At 35.3% G+C, this 13,901-nt stretch overlaps 1 protein-coding gene across 3 annotated transcripts in view; it reads right to left on the reverse strand.

Moving 5' to 3' along the window:
* sept9b (septin 9b) overlaps positions 1–13,901 on the reverse strand; it is a 73,470-nt gene that overhangs the window by 19,263 nt on the left and 40,306 nt on the right. For 2 of the 3 annotated variants that reach the window (XM_042725715.1, XM_042725716.1), the window contains exon 3: positions 13,280–13,629. In XM_042725715.1, coding sequence (XP_042581649.1) covers positions 13,280–13,629 — 350 coding nt within the window. Of the gene's footprint in view, positions 1–2,191; positions 2,338–13,279; positions 13,630–13,901 lie in introns of those variants that run through there. The other variant, XM_019091820.2, reaches the window with a different exon arrangement.

The raw sequence follows: 13,901 nt of genomic DNA on the forward strand, positions 1-13,901 counted from the left end.
TCCACAGACTAAACCAAGTGGCTTGTATTCAAAATATTTTCTTTTCCATCTGTTTTCCGGTGTGTATGGACCTGTCAAAAACCAGATGCAACTGTAAACTACACAGCCAACGTACATCGATCTCTAGATGTGGTGAGGTGAACTCTGGTGCTCAGCATGAAGAATGCTACTGGTGGACTCATCTTTCATTCTGCTCACCCCTTGAGAATTCAACCTTTGCCATTACATGCCACAAGCAGATGGTGACGAAGGGTGTTAAAATACTGCTTTCTACAAAGCACCTTCTAGAAAAGAAAAGAAAAGGCCTGTATGAGTGCTGTAGGCAAATAAAATTGGAGAGAACCACAAAAGCCATGGGAAGAAACACTGTAAAACCATTTGTGATGTTGCTAATTGTCATTTTTAATCTGATCACTCACAAGAAAATCATCATCTTTATGGACTATATAATGTAAATATCTAAATCAAAAGCACTATGGAGGATGAACATCTGACTTTTTTTAAACTGTATTTTTCATTTTAAAAAATTGCTGGTAGACTTTGGAACTGACATAAATCAGTGCTACCTCAACTATTATTTTGTAAACATCTGTCCCAAAATAATAATAATTTGTTAGATAATCCCAAACTAGGCAAATATTTGTTGATTCCGCCTGACCAATATATGTCTTTCTCTTACTATTGCAAAGAACAAAATAAGATACTGAACATAAATGTTGAGGCCTTGCAGAAGATGTCCGAAACAGTAATAAAATTGATGGCCAATCAACATGAGTGTGATATGGCATGGTGGTTGCAGGGATCCTCATTTTCCGCATGCACTTTATATCATGAATTTAACTAATCAACATCATTATTCAACAACTTGTTTTCTTGGATTTTTACACAGGTAATTGTGTCACTTGCAGTATCATATATCAATCTCTCAGTAAATCTATAACTGTCAAAAAAGAAAAAGAAAAAGCATGAAGATATACTTTTGTTCCTAATTCATTTGTTTTGGTGGCATAACATGGGGAATATGGCCAACTAAATCATCAAAGCCATTTTTTTACATTTGGAGCATGACAATATATTACATTTACAGGTACATGATGTTAAAAAATGGGTTCATGCTTCAAAAACGAAAGAAAACAGCTGCAGTGGAATAATATATTTCAGCAAAAAGAAAAAAAAGAAAAAAAGAATTTCAGCTGTTCTACAGATGTGATAGGATTTGCTGTGAAATGACTGGGTCGATATATGAGGAAGTGGTACTGTATTTTATCTGAAAAAGGAACTCTTCTAAACAGGTATCATATAACCTTGTTGATGTAACCGAAGATGACAGAAGTATGTGTAATTGGTTTATAACCATGCTCAAACAAAACTGAAAGATTGGTGTTCTAGATAAATTGCTAACTGCTGTTACTGGAAAAAAATGACTGGAAGTAATCTGACACTCACTGACAAATGGAATCAGAAGTTAAACAGAGGAACAGAACAGATCTGTGCTGAATACACACAGGTCAATTAGCTTCCATGTTAACGACAACAATTAAACAACAGGAACTGTATTGTCATGCAGCACAAACATATGAGAATGAATACAGGAAGCCATTCAAACAACGCTGATTGGATGTTTATAATCAACCCATAGAGAACATCTGAAGCTATGACACACAACGTGGGATTCTGGGTCCAATGTAAACTAATTAGAAGAACTGATTATCAAAATGTCTGATTTCTAGAAACTTAGAACAGTGATGACACACACCCCACACAAAGAAAAGAGAGGGCCAGGAGGAGGAGAGAAAGGGAGGGGGGTGGAAGAAAGTAGAAGGAGGGGTTCACTGAGCTTATCATCTGTTTCAATGCACAGACAAACAAGAGAAAGAGAGGTCTTAAAACACAGTACAAAATACCACAAACGCTAGCCAAAATCTCCCCTTCTCTTCCTCTCTCACTTGCTTCCTTTCCTCACTGGCAAGAACGCAGCGAGGACACCTGGGAAACTTGTGCATGCAGCAACACACACACACACACACACACACACACACACACACACACACACACACACACGTCGCCTGCTCTGTAGCTCTGTAAAAGCGCCACAGCCTCTCTGAATAATTACTCTGGAAAGAGATGTAAAACTCATGCAAAGAAAGCCTGTTTTATCAGAAGTAAACATGGAGAGCAGATAGTGACTCACCCTTCCTTTAGTAGCTCTTGCTGTCTTTCTTTATCTCTCTTTCTGTCCCTCTTTCTCTGTGCCTGAGTCAGCCTGCAACACCAGCTGGACTCACAGCCACGCCCACTCCAGGGTCATGTGACTACAGAACAGCCAAGCAGCACTCATCACCCATTCAAACAAGCTATAGTAGAATCTGTCATGGTGTGTGGCTCAGGTTTTACATACACTGTGGGGGAAAATATCTTCAGCTCAGTATAAAAACAATGTAAGTCAAAAGAGAGTCCCCACCATGATATAAAAACAAGCACTTGAATGTGTATTCCCATGTGTATGAGTACTTTAAATGTTCCTTACTGAAATAAATCCTATTTGTATTATTAAAAGTATATCATTGTAAGTGGATCAAACTTGTTGAGAATTCTGAAAAATAACTTGTTTTATAAATTAATTTCAGAAAATGTCATTGTATATATATATATATATATATATATATATATATATATATATATATATATATATATATATATATATAGTATATTTATATTAACAACACTATTTATATTTTTGCCTAGTTAGGTAGTACTTGTGTAAATGTGTTCCCTCCAATATCAAATTAGTTGTCATCTTGGTTGAATATAAAATTGATTTATTTGTTTAGAATACAGTGTGAGAATTGTAACTCTTTTGGCATCACTCATTCATTGAGCCTGGTAAATCAGTTTTCTCTTTTTAAAATATGTTTTGTGGTGGAATGTTACAGGGTTGAAGATCATTGCAAAAACTCCTTGGAAATATTGCACAACAACACATTACAGTCAGCTTTCTTGCGCTTCTAATGCGAAAGTTAATTTTCACTACACTTTGTTTAACAACATACATTTATGTAAATTTAAAATCAGTCTATACAAGAGGCACCACTGTATCAGTGAAACACAGATGTCTATGAACATGTGCATAAGTATGTTTGTTTGCATGTGTATACAAGTGTATATGCACGTGTGTGTCTTTAGTTTTTGAACATGCAAGAAAGTAAATGTGCAAAATGCAGGAAATCATTAAACTGCACAAAACAGTGCTGTATCTTTAAAAGGTTCAAGGAAAGCCAACTACCAGTGTTCAGTGGATTACAATTATCAAACTCAACAGTTCTTCTGCAACACACTGATGCAGTTTCGTGTGCCTGAGAGTAACCACATCCAGCCACATGTTGTGTAGCAAAGACTGATCACAGACATGATAAAACTGCATTCTACACTGAATATAATGAGATGATAGTCATGTGTGCAACGTTTTGTTTGGTTTTTTAAACTTCAAATCAATTCTAAAGAAAGGAATCAGACACTGAGAATAACGAGAGGGTACAAGAAGTAGCCTGTCAAGATGTGTTAGTGTTTAATTCTGAATACATCTGCGAATAGCCACGTTATGTTACTCAGAAACTCTTATAGGCTCATTGGAAACATAGACCTGAGAAAAACCAGGAGAGAGGGTGGGAGAGAGACTGCAGTCTACTTCCTGTAGTCATTTAGGTTTTCTCTGCTTATCTTAATTATGCATATACATGAGAGATTGGTCCTTAGAGGTTTGACAACATAACTTCCTGTCTATGATAACTACCATAAACATCCAAATATAAGTGGCCAGTTATTCTTCACACATAGTCAGCCTCTTCCGGAGATTCTAGGCTGGAATTATTTGTTGTTTTAGAGCGAATGTTTGTGTTGGTTTCCTCACAGGAAGTTATCAGAAAGCAAATGAAGGTGTATTACTGCCCAGTAGCAAAATGAAGAAAAACCAGTCAGAGAAACAAAGGCACAGAGAGAGTGTGTAGAGGAGGAAGTCTGTGCTGTGCAAGATTAGATATGATAGTGAGAGGCATGCTTTATAATTACAGCATATGGAATTGATTTCACAGCTTTCTTAGTACTGAGGTAGTGAGAATGACTCTTTCAAAAGGCCTGCAGAGATTTAAGACCCTCTCTTATCTGGAAGAGGCTTGGGTTTAATACCTTCCTGTCCCCCTGGTGTTTTTCTGTCCTACTCAGCTGAACATCATTTAGTTTGAGGATGATATGTGGTTATAGTAAAACTGTCACCTTAAAATGTCTTAAAGGGTCTCCATGGTTCAATACAGTCATAATCCATGGTCAGACATTGATTACTAGAAAGCATTTAAGATTGGTTTTATTGGATTTTCTGAACTAATTTACTTTGTCCAAATATGCATAGCTTGTGCTTTACTTTTACTACATATTACCAGAAATATATTTTAAATTATACAGTTGCATGTTTTTCAGTTCACTCTTTTTTTAACCACTGAAACAACTCTTGAAAGTTATGAGTTTCAACAGCTGCAAGATCTACGTTTACTGGAAACACAATGGCTGCATCTAAAAGCTGAAAAATACTGCCTCCACAGGCAGTATACAGAGGTAGGAAGGCAACAAAGCATGTCTAAATCCTATGTCACATCCTGTCTACTGTGACACACCACCATATATATATTTTTTTTTTCATGTTTCCCTTGTATCATGTGTGTTTGATTCTGTGACAGTTGAGCTAAAAAAATTAATGGGATCTAAAAGTTGGTTTTCCTTTATGTGTAAATGCATTTTGAACAACTTTTGCATAATTTTTTTTTTTTTTTTTAGGAAGAAAGGAGTTTTAATTTTCAATAAAAATTTTAAATTAGCATTAATTAAATATTCCTTTAAATTAGCATTAATTAAATATTCCTTTAAATTAGCATTAATTCAATATTCCTTTAAATTAGCATTAAATAAATATTCCTTAGTTGTCATCAACAATCTCTCTATTTTGTTTGAAATCATTATACTGCTACAGAAGCCTGTCCAAAATCTTTTTTTTTTTTTTTTTGAGGCAACTTTGTTCGCAAATGCATCCTGTGAATTTATTGCAAAAAGGCAACTGCCTTTTGAACACTGTCAATATCACCAGTTTCTTTAGCTCCCTCCCTTACGACGGGTCGCTTACAAATTGACCTGTTTGAAGGCCCTGTCTGAAGCAAAATAATTCAAAAGAAAAAAACAACCTTGGGACAGTTTGTTCATTTATTGAAAGCCTGTTTCTCTGAGGTATAGTAAAAGACAGACTTTGCATTGTACCCATGTTTGTTGTTAATTCATTCCAGTTGTGTGGTCACTTCCTGCACTGCTTCTAATTCAGTTACAGTTGCTCAGCCACAGGTCCACATCACAACTCTCATGAATCACCACATAAGTAGCAGTGTTGTTCATAACATCTTTGGAATCAGTAGAGAATGCAACCTCCTAGAGCTGGATGAACCCTGCTGTTCAGTATTCTGAGGTTGACAGCTGTGAGTCATGAGGTCATAATGTGCAGAACACAAAGGGAACATAAGGTAGGTTAAAGGTTACTTTGCACCCCCCACCGAATAAATAATTTCTCTTTCTCTCACTCCAACGCACATGCATCAAAGCTTTTCACTGGGGTCCACAGCAAAAACACAATGAAGTCAGGCCACTGCGGGGGAGGTTCAACTAACATCCTTACGTGATGATTCTTGTTATAAAGGATGTGCCAGAAGCCGAAAACATTATTTGTAACGGCACAAAAACATCAAAACGAATAACAATTTGTAACAAAAAAATAGAAAAAAAAATTGTTAGATGCATTTACTACTTGTGCTTGGTTGAAAAAAGCCAGGTGACAGCACAATATTTTAGATAAATAACTATGTGTAAAGTGAATGTAAACTTCAATCAAATAGTCGCTGCAGTTTCCTGTGCAATCTTGTGAAGCTGTCATGGCAAGCAAATACTGTACATTGAACTCTGATTTCCTTAGGGATGAACTGAAAAGGTAAAGTTGCTAGATGAGATGAAATATGTAAGTAGAAGCATCATTTGTTAAAGTGTACATAGGACATCGTTAGCATCAGTTCTCTCTTTCAAACATGGTTGTCCAGTACTGTATCATCTGATTTATGTAAACCGGCCAGCCAGACAACTGGTGGAAATGCACAGTGTTTTGTGTAACATTGTAAGTATTAAACTGCAAAAAAAAAAATTATGTATTGAGAAACTCACTCATTCATTATGCCTATAGTAAATCACATATTAGAACTAAATGAAATTATTACGCAACCAACAAAGGTAAATCTATCATACAATTTGATAAGTTCAAAGTTAACTGTATCATGTTAACTATAACAGTAGGGCATAGCAGAGAAACACTTTACATACAAATTACACAAAAAAAGTTTGTTTTAATAATACATTTTTAAGACTCCCAATTCCCATGGTTTTTGCTTACGGTAACACTTTGACAGTCCATTTTAGACATTATTCTAACTATAAGTTTAAAATATATGTATTAAATGAACCTCAGATGTCAAACATGAAGTTCTTGAGGAGTTATATGTACATTTGTTTTAAAGTCACTTACTTAATGTAAGGTTATATTTTACAGCCTCTTACAAAAGTAAAAGACTGTGATATTGTGATTAAAAAAAGATAACACTTTATTTTACGGACCAATTCTCACTATTAACTAGCATGCATATCACTAGCACATTGGCTGTTTATTAGTACTTAGGAAGCACATATTAATGAATTTTCTGAATGACTATATTTTAGATCCCTTAATCTTATCTAAACCAAACAACTACCTTACTAACTGTTAATAAGCAGCAAATTAGGAGTGTACTGAGGCAAAAGTCTTAGTAAATAGCTAATAGATAGAATTTGACCTTAAAACAAAGTGTGACAAAAAAAATATATATATCAAAAATATATACCATATATAGTGAGCAGGGGAATAGAATATCTAGGATAAGACAAAAGAGGAAGATTAAGTCATTTGGGCCCCAAGATAAAGTCCTTTGGATGGAGCTGGTTTGCGTTGTGGTGGGAAACTTGTGTGACCCTTGACCTTCCCTCTCGCCATGTAAAGTAAACACATGTTTCCCGGAAATTTTATCAAGAGAGGACGGTCATATTTCCAGTGACGCATCTCAACTCAACTCGTCTTAGAGACAGAGGGTTCCTCTGTCAACATTACACACATGAAAACATCATAAAAGACACTAGAACTCAAGTTTTTGTTTTTGAACCTGAAGAGTGCAAGTGGGTGTGCTTGTTGCAGATTTCCTCACTTTGTTTGAAGTTGTGTACACTAAGCTTGTGCTTTTGACTTCAATTAATAGAGCCTGGAACAAAAGTTTTATATCAAAGTTGCACCACATCATTTGTGAGAAATCTTCTGAACGTTAAATTGGACATTTAAAAGGACATTTTAACTTCAATTAAAGATTAGACTTTATTTTGATAGTCCTCTTTAGAAATTCTAATAATTATAAGTAACTTTGCAACTACATGTCAACTAACTCTCATTAGAGTAGATTATTAGATTAAGGTAAAGATTATGGTTAATAGAAATGACGAATTACTTATGATGAGTAGAATGTCTTTTGGAGACCTTCAAAATAAAGAGCTAGTAGATATTAAGCAGACGGTTTACTAACACTCTAACTGGTAGTTGACATGTAGTTGCAAGGTTACTTATAGATGGTAGAATGTCTAAAATGGACTGTCAAAATAAAGTGTTATCGTAAGCAAAAACCATGGGAATTTGGAGTCTTTAAAATGTATTATTAAAACAAACCTTTTTTTGCGTAATTTGTATGTAAAGTGTTTCTCTGCTATGTCCTACAGTATATTAACATGATACAGTCAACTTTGAACTTATAAAATTGTATGATAGATTTACCTTTGTTGGTTGCGTAGTGTCTAATAATTTCATTTAGTTCGAAATAATGTGATTTACTATAGGCATGATGAACGAGTGAGTTTCTCAATCATGTATTCAAATCATAAGTACTGTACATAAATTTCAAACTTACTGTAATAGAGTTTAAGAGGTTCATGGTTAGTAATAATAAATATTTTTAGTATTTTGCAATTAGCAATTCTAATGATATTGTTTCTTATCGTTATAGCTGTGGTGTGAACTATTTTCACAGATTAAAATGATTATTAAAACTTTATCAACATATTTATCATTTTTGTTATCATTCATCCACACATAAGAATCAGTAATATGCTCTTAAAAAATTGTATATTGTATAATCAAGGCCTTTCTTTATACTGATTGTAGACACACAATCAATATATACAGACTGATTACATACTGTATTTCTAATAAAATAATCCGAATTTGCTTTGCATGTACAGTAGAAGCATACTGTATATGAATGCTGACAGTTGGAATGGTCTTTCACTATTCTTCTCTACTTGTTGTTACTCATATGTCTTGTTGAATGTGAATTTAGATAATAAAATCTGTAAAACCACAGCTTTATCAAAGGACCGAGTACAACAGAAACAGAGGGAAAGGCAACAAAAAGAATATGTGCATCTTCTTTCTTCTTGTAGGTCTCAAATACCTTTCTATCTCAGATTCAGCTGTTGAGAAGAGAAGGGGTCAACACACACACACACACACACACACACACACACACACACACACACACACACACACACACACACACACACAGGATGAGGCATGGAGCCAGTCAAAACACTCTGCAGAGGGTCTAGATCACCAGTAGGAGGCGCCTAGTTGATGAAACCTATTTGTCACCATTTTGACAGCCCCTCTTTCTTGTGCATGTGTAACTCGTTTGGTTGGGTGATCTGAGTATGACCTCACTGAAGCTGAAGACACAGCTTAAGAGTAAAGCTTTTATATTAAACCTCTGCAATAAGGGTGAGTCACAGGATCTGAGGGACCCAGGGATTGGTGTGTGTCACGAACAGGTCAGAAAACCAAGTTTAGAACTGTTTAACATTAAGAAAAAATAAGATAACAGTTACCCGTTAATGATAATTAAACAATACATAAAATTACAAATAGTTTGAGCATTTCTGGATTTAAGCAGATCTGATGTTTTACAGCAAATCAGAACTGAATAAAAAAACTACAAAATATACCACATGAGTAAATTTCAAGTCAAGGGAAAACAATTGGAAGGAAGGACATGAGACAATCTGGTGTGACGACACATCCTGTCCAAAAAAACTGAATGAACAGGAAGGAACCTAATCTGTCACACATTTACAACATAGCTAGCTGTTGCCTTCTGCCACAATTTGCCCAAATCCCAACTTTACTGTGCTTTATATTTGTATAGGGCCAACTACAAAACCCAGCTGTTAAATATTTTTGTAACTGTTCGGAGTAACTCCTTTGTGGATAAAAGTGTGTACGCAAGCACCTAGATAATAAAATTAAATAAAGTGACCCTAATGCAGGGCAATTGTTTCATATGAACCATTTAGTTATATTTTACATGGTAACAATTAACTGATGTAGAATAACAAGGATATGAAGTTCAAAAAACAGTGATAATTATGAATTATGTTACTCAGAAGCCAGATAAAAAAAGCACCCATGATAATTTCTGTGCCAGTGATGCTATCTTCATATCCGTTGATGGTGTCTTTTCTCAGGGTGGGCTATTGCTCACTGAAAAAATAAAAAATAAAAATCTTATGCTTAAAAATCCTTCACTCCCTCTCTCTCTCTCTCTCTTTTGGGGGGTTGGGTGTTTCCTCTTTTCAGAATTTCTCATAGACTTTGCATTTGGTTAGATGAAAATAAACTTGTTTGACATGATTTATATAACATTAGGCCACAGTTATTATTAAAAGCTGAAAAAGCTCATACAATTTTTTTTATTTTGTAATTATCTTCTTACTGGATTAAATCGCTCAGTTCATATTGATTGCCTGTTATGATATTTTATTAACTTTTTGAAGCTTGAAAATTTTTACTTGAATGGACTTTCTAAGGAGGGACAAATATCTCTCAAATTTCATTAAAAGATTTGCATTTGTGTTTCAAGGGTTTTGGGATGACATGAGGGTGAATAAATGATGACAGTTTATTTATTTTTTTTACCCATTTTGGATTATCCTCTTAAATTTAAACCTGAAAAGTTAAACCTTGATCATTTATTTATTGCTATGTTTAATGTTGTATTCTTTTATCCACTCCCAAAAATAAGATGGTGGCTAGTTTTAATTTATTATTCACTAAAACTTATTAGTATTTCATGTTTGTTAAAAAAAAAAAAAGTTATTGAGATCCATTTAAAATTTCAGCAGCTAGTTTTTGCTGTTTTCTAGTTTTAATAAATCGTAATGTTTGTTTATGTGTGCTAGTTTCAATTTGCTTGATTTTAAGAGGTTACATTTGAAGTGTTTTTTGTTTGTATGTGTGTGTGTGTGTGTGTACTTGTGTCCCAACAAGGATAGTAAAACCAGAAATTTTTGACGTTGTGGGGACCGTCCTGCGAAAAAACAAATAAAAAAAAAAATTGTTACAAATTGTAAATTATGTTTATCTGAAAGTGTAACAATGCAAACAGGTTTTCTGTAAGGGATAGGTTTATGGTTAGGGTTGGGTCAAGGGATAGAAATATTGTTTGGTCAGTATAAATGTAATAGAAGTCTATGGAAAGTCCCCACAATTCACAGAAAACAATTATGTGTGTTGCCTTTTTATTTATTTATTTTTTAATTTTTTTTAAAGAGGCATTAGTGCCATAATGCAGATGAGATGAGGTCAGCACCAGTATAAGTTGATAATGACTTTAATAGGACATGTCACAGTACCAGAACTAGCAGTTACTAAACAGTGGGATAGAAAAGAAATTAAACTATAAAGCAAAGATGATAGATTTACAAATCGTCTGTTTCCAGGGGGTTCTGCACCAGCCAAGCATCTGTAATTTAGATGAATAAGAATGCTAAAATAGGATTAATAGGAGCATGCTTTTTCCAGGTATTATAGAAAGTGAAAAGGTTGCATCCTTTAGCATACAAAATATATACACAACATAAACACACACATACAGTACACACACAGTGTGGGTATTTAGGCATTAGAACATTCTTGGCTGCAGCTGCTCTTTCCTCTATTTTTTAGCATTTACAGGAACTCCTCTGGCCCAGAGAGTTTCCACATGTGTGCTGTGTGCCATTCATTGTGTGTGTTCTGTCAATGTTTGGCTGTGTACCTGGTTGTGATGTACATGTGTACATGAGTTGTTTAGATGTATGCGTGTGCATTGGTGTGTTCTTTTGTGCATGTAATAATGATGAGGAGGTGGAGTGTGGATGACTAATCAAATCCAAATGTGTGAGAAGTTGTTTTAACTAGGCCCTTTTTTCCTTTTCTCATGTCAATCACTATCTTCCACGTGCACAATTTGACTTCTGAATGACAGGGTTAAGTTACTAGCTTTGAACATGTCAGCAGACATTTTCTTTCCAACACGCTTTACAGTTCACTATGCACAGGCACAGTCCATTTGTAGCTCCTGAGATTAAATATTGTACACAAGGATGGCAAGATGCTAGATCTCAATTGAATTGAATCAGCAACTTTTGTGCTATAATTTTCACAGGCAGTACTGACATATTTTACCATTTACTTTACTCAATTTGCAACAACTCTGTACTGACTACTGGCTTACAAATGCACAGACTGCAGGCTTTGAAGCTCCGAAAAAATACAATTACCTAAGAAGTGGCTAAATGAGACTACAGAGGATGTCACAGACAATAAACATCACATAAACAGGAAAATTAATTTCAGAAGTCTGCTTTTACAGCCTCATTGTGTTTAGAATTGTGCTCTGGCAAACTATTCTAAATCAGACTTTCAGGGAAACCGTTTTTTAAACACTCACACACACAAAAGAGTTGTCGGAAGCTTGTGATGCTCATGCTGAAGACATGTGACCTTGGTGCATTTTGTTTTTCTTCAAAATCTTCATGATGAACCAAGAATCATGAACTTTATTTGGTCAAATTGCTTATTTTCTGTAATAATCCAAAAGCCAGTGGAAAAATCCTTTTGGAATATTGTCAAGGGAACCATGGTGATGCTAAATTCTGGGCTGGCCTACAAAAATTCATCATCAATGCAGTGCTCTATACTTGATATATGTATATGACATTTCCTTAATAATTTACTATAGCAACGACCTCCGTGTAAGCTGCTGTGACATCATAACCATATCACAACCACGAAAGGCAGAGAAAATTTCAGACTGCAAATACATCATAGTCAGACATGGTAAGCTGATTGTAGGTTGCACACCTGTTGTAACCTCTAGTAAAAACATGACCTGATTTTAAGCCACAAGGTTAGTTCTACCTTCCATAAAAGTGCATGTAAATTTGGGGGAAAAAATTGAAAGCACTTACATTATCCCAAATATAAATACAACCGACAGCATATTCATCAAATTTAATGTTCCTTAAATAAACAACAGTCTTCATTATAACAATTTTAAACTTTAAATGAAGTCTGGCATAAACAGCCTCTTGATGTTTTTTTTTTTATAGTTTTGACTACAAATACCATTAAAGTTTGCAGATACTCCACACAGTTAACTTAACACAGTTCTCCTCTACCTAAGGTCCTTTGTGATCCTGAGTTACCAAAGTATGTTTACGTCTCAGTATGAAGGCTGTCTGAATCACAGCTGGACTAAAAGGCTCCAGTCCAGACAGAGTAAGAAGCCTGCGGCTGCCTTGCAGCTTTCTTCCACTCATGGCTCAGTTGCATCTTACTAATTTCTCATGGACAGTAAAGGCCAAAAACTCAACGGCTCCTTCAGGATGTCAGAGTCAGTTTAAGTTCAGTGTCCAGCTGATCAAACACAGAACAGAAAGGCTTAGAGCTCAGGCTAAGGGGGATGAGGCTCAGAAAGTCGAAAACACATGAAGCAAAAGACTAGAAGAACTTCTCTCAATAATGACACATTTACGCTCACACAGTGTTTGATCACCCTTTAAAGCAAGAGATGAGGTTAAAGATAATAGGATCCAACCACAGACCAGGGCACCTCAGGATAGACCACCAAAGAAAAGACCACTAATGAAATAACATATGTGTGTCACTTTAAAAAAAAAAAAAAAAAAAAAAAACATTGAATGCACGGAAATGTTTTTTTTTTTTTTTAAATCAGAAGACAAGCTGTGTGGTTTTCTAAGAGCTTCATTCTTCTATTCTGGGGGAATTACATTTGAAGAATTGGATTGTACTTACTTTGCCTGTCAGAACTAGGGGATTTCCGCCCAACTTGATTAGGTGATGGACACCTTGTTGTAACTGGTGGATGGTGAAGACTGTCATGACCTTTGGTGTCTGGTGATTTGGTGACACTGGTTTCAGGCTTTCTTGCTGATCCATCTGCAGGGCTTGGTGGCTCGCTTTTCCTGAAGGTGGTCTCTGGGAGTTTAGCACTGGCATGAGGAACGATGGTAGATGCTGAACGTGTGATGGGGGCAATGGTCTCCAGTGTCTTGCTGAAGGTGACTGAGTGCTTCTGTGTCTCAGGCATCTTACTGTGGCTCAAAACATCTGGCCTCCTCAGCCCAAACCGAGCCGTGCCAGGACTAGGACACAGTAACATTTTATCTAGTTAATTTAGGTTGCATTTCATCCATTACACAAGCTATGACTAATCTGCATTATACAACAGTTATTTCTTCAGATTGGTCAAGAGTGCTTATATTTTATATAACAGCACAGTGACTGTTTGCATCACTTTTCCACTGATGGCATCATTCTGCTTGTCTAGCACTATTTTTTTTGGCCGAGCAGAAACAAACCAAAAAAATAAAAAATAATAATAAAAAATTGGTATTTAAGGTCATTTAGTGCTAAT

Source organism: Cyprinus carpio, chromosome B6, assembly GCF_018340385.1.
Source record: "Cyprinus carpio isolate SPL01 chromosome B6, ASM1834038v1, whole genome shotgun sequence".
Taxonomy (NCBI): Eukaryota; Metazoa; Chordata; class Actinopteri; order Cypriniformes; family Cyprinidae; genus Cyprinus; species Cyprinus carpio.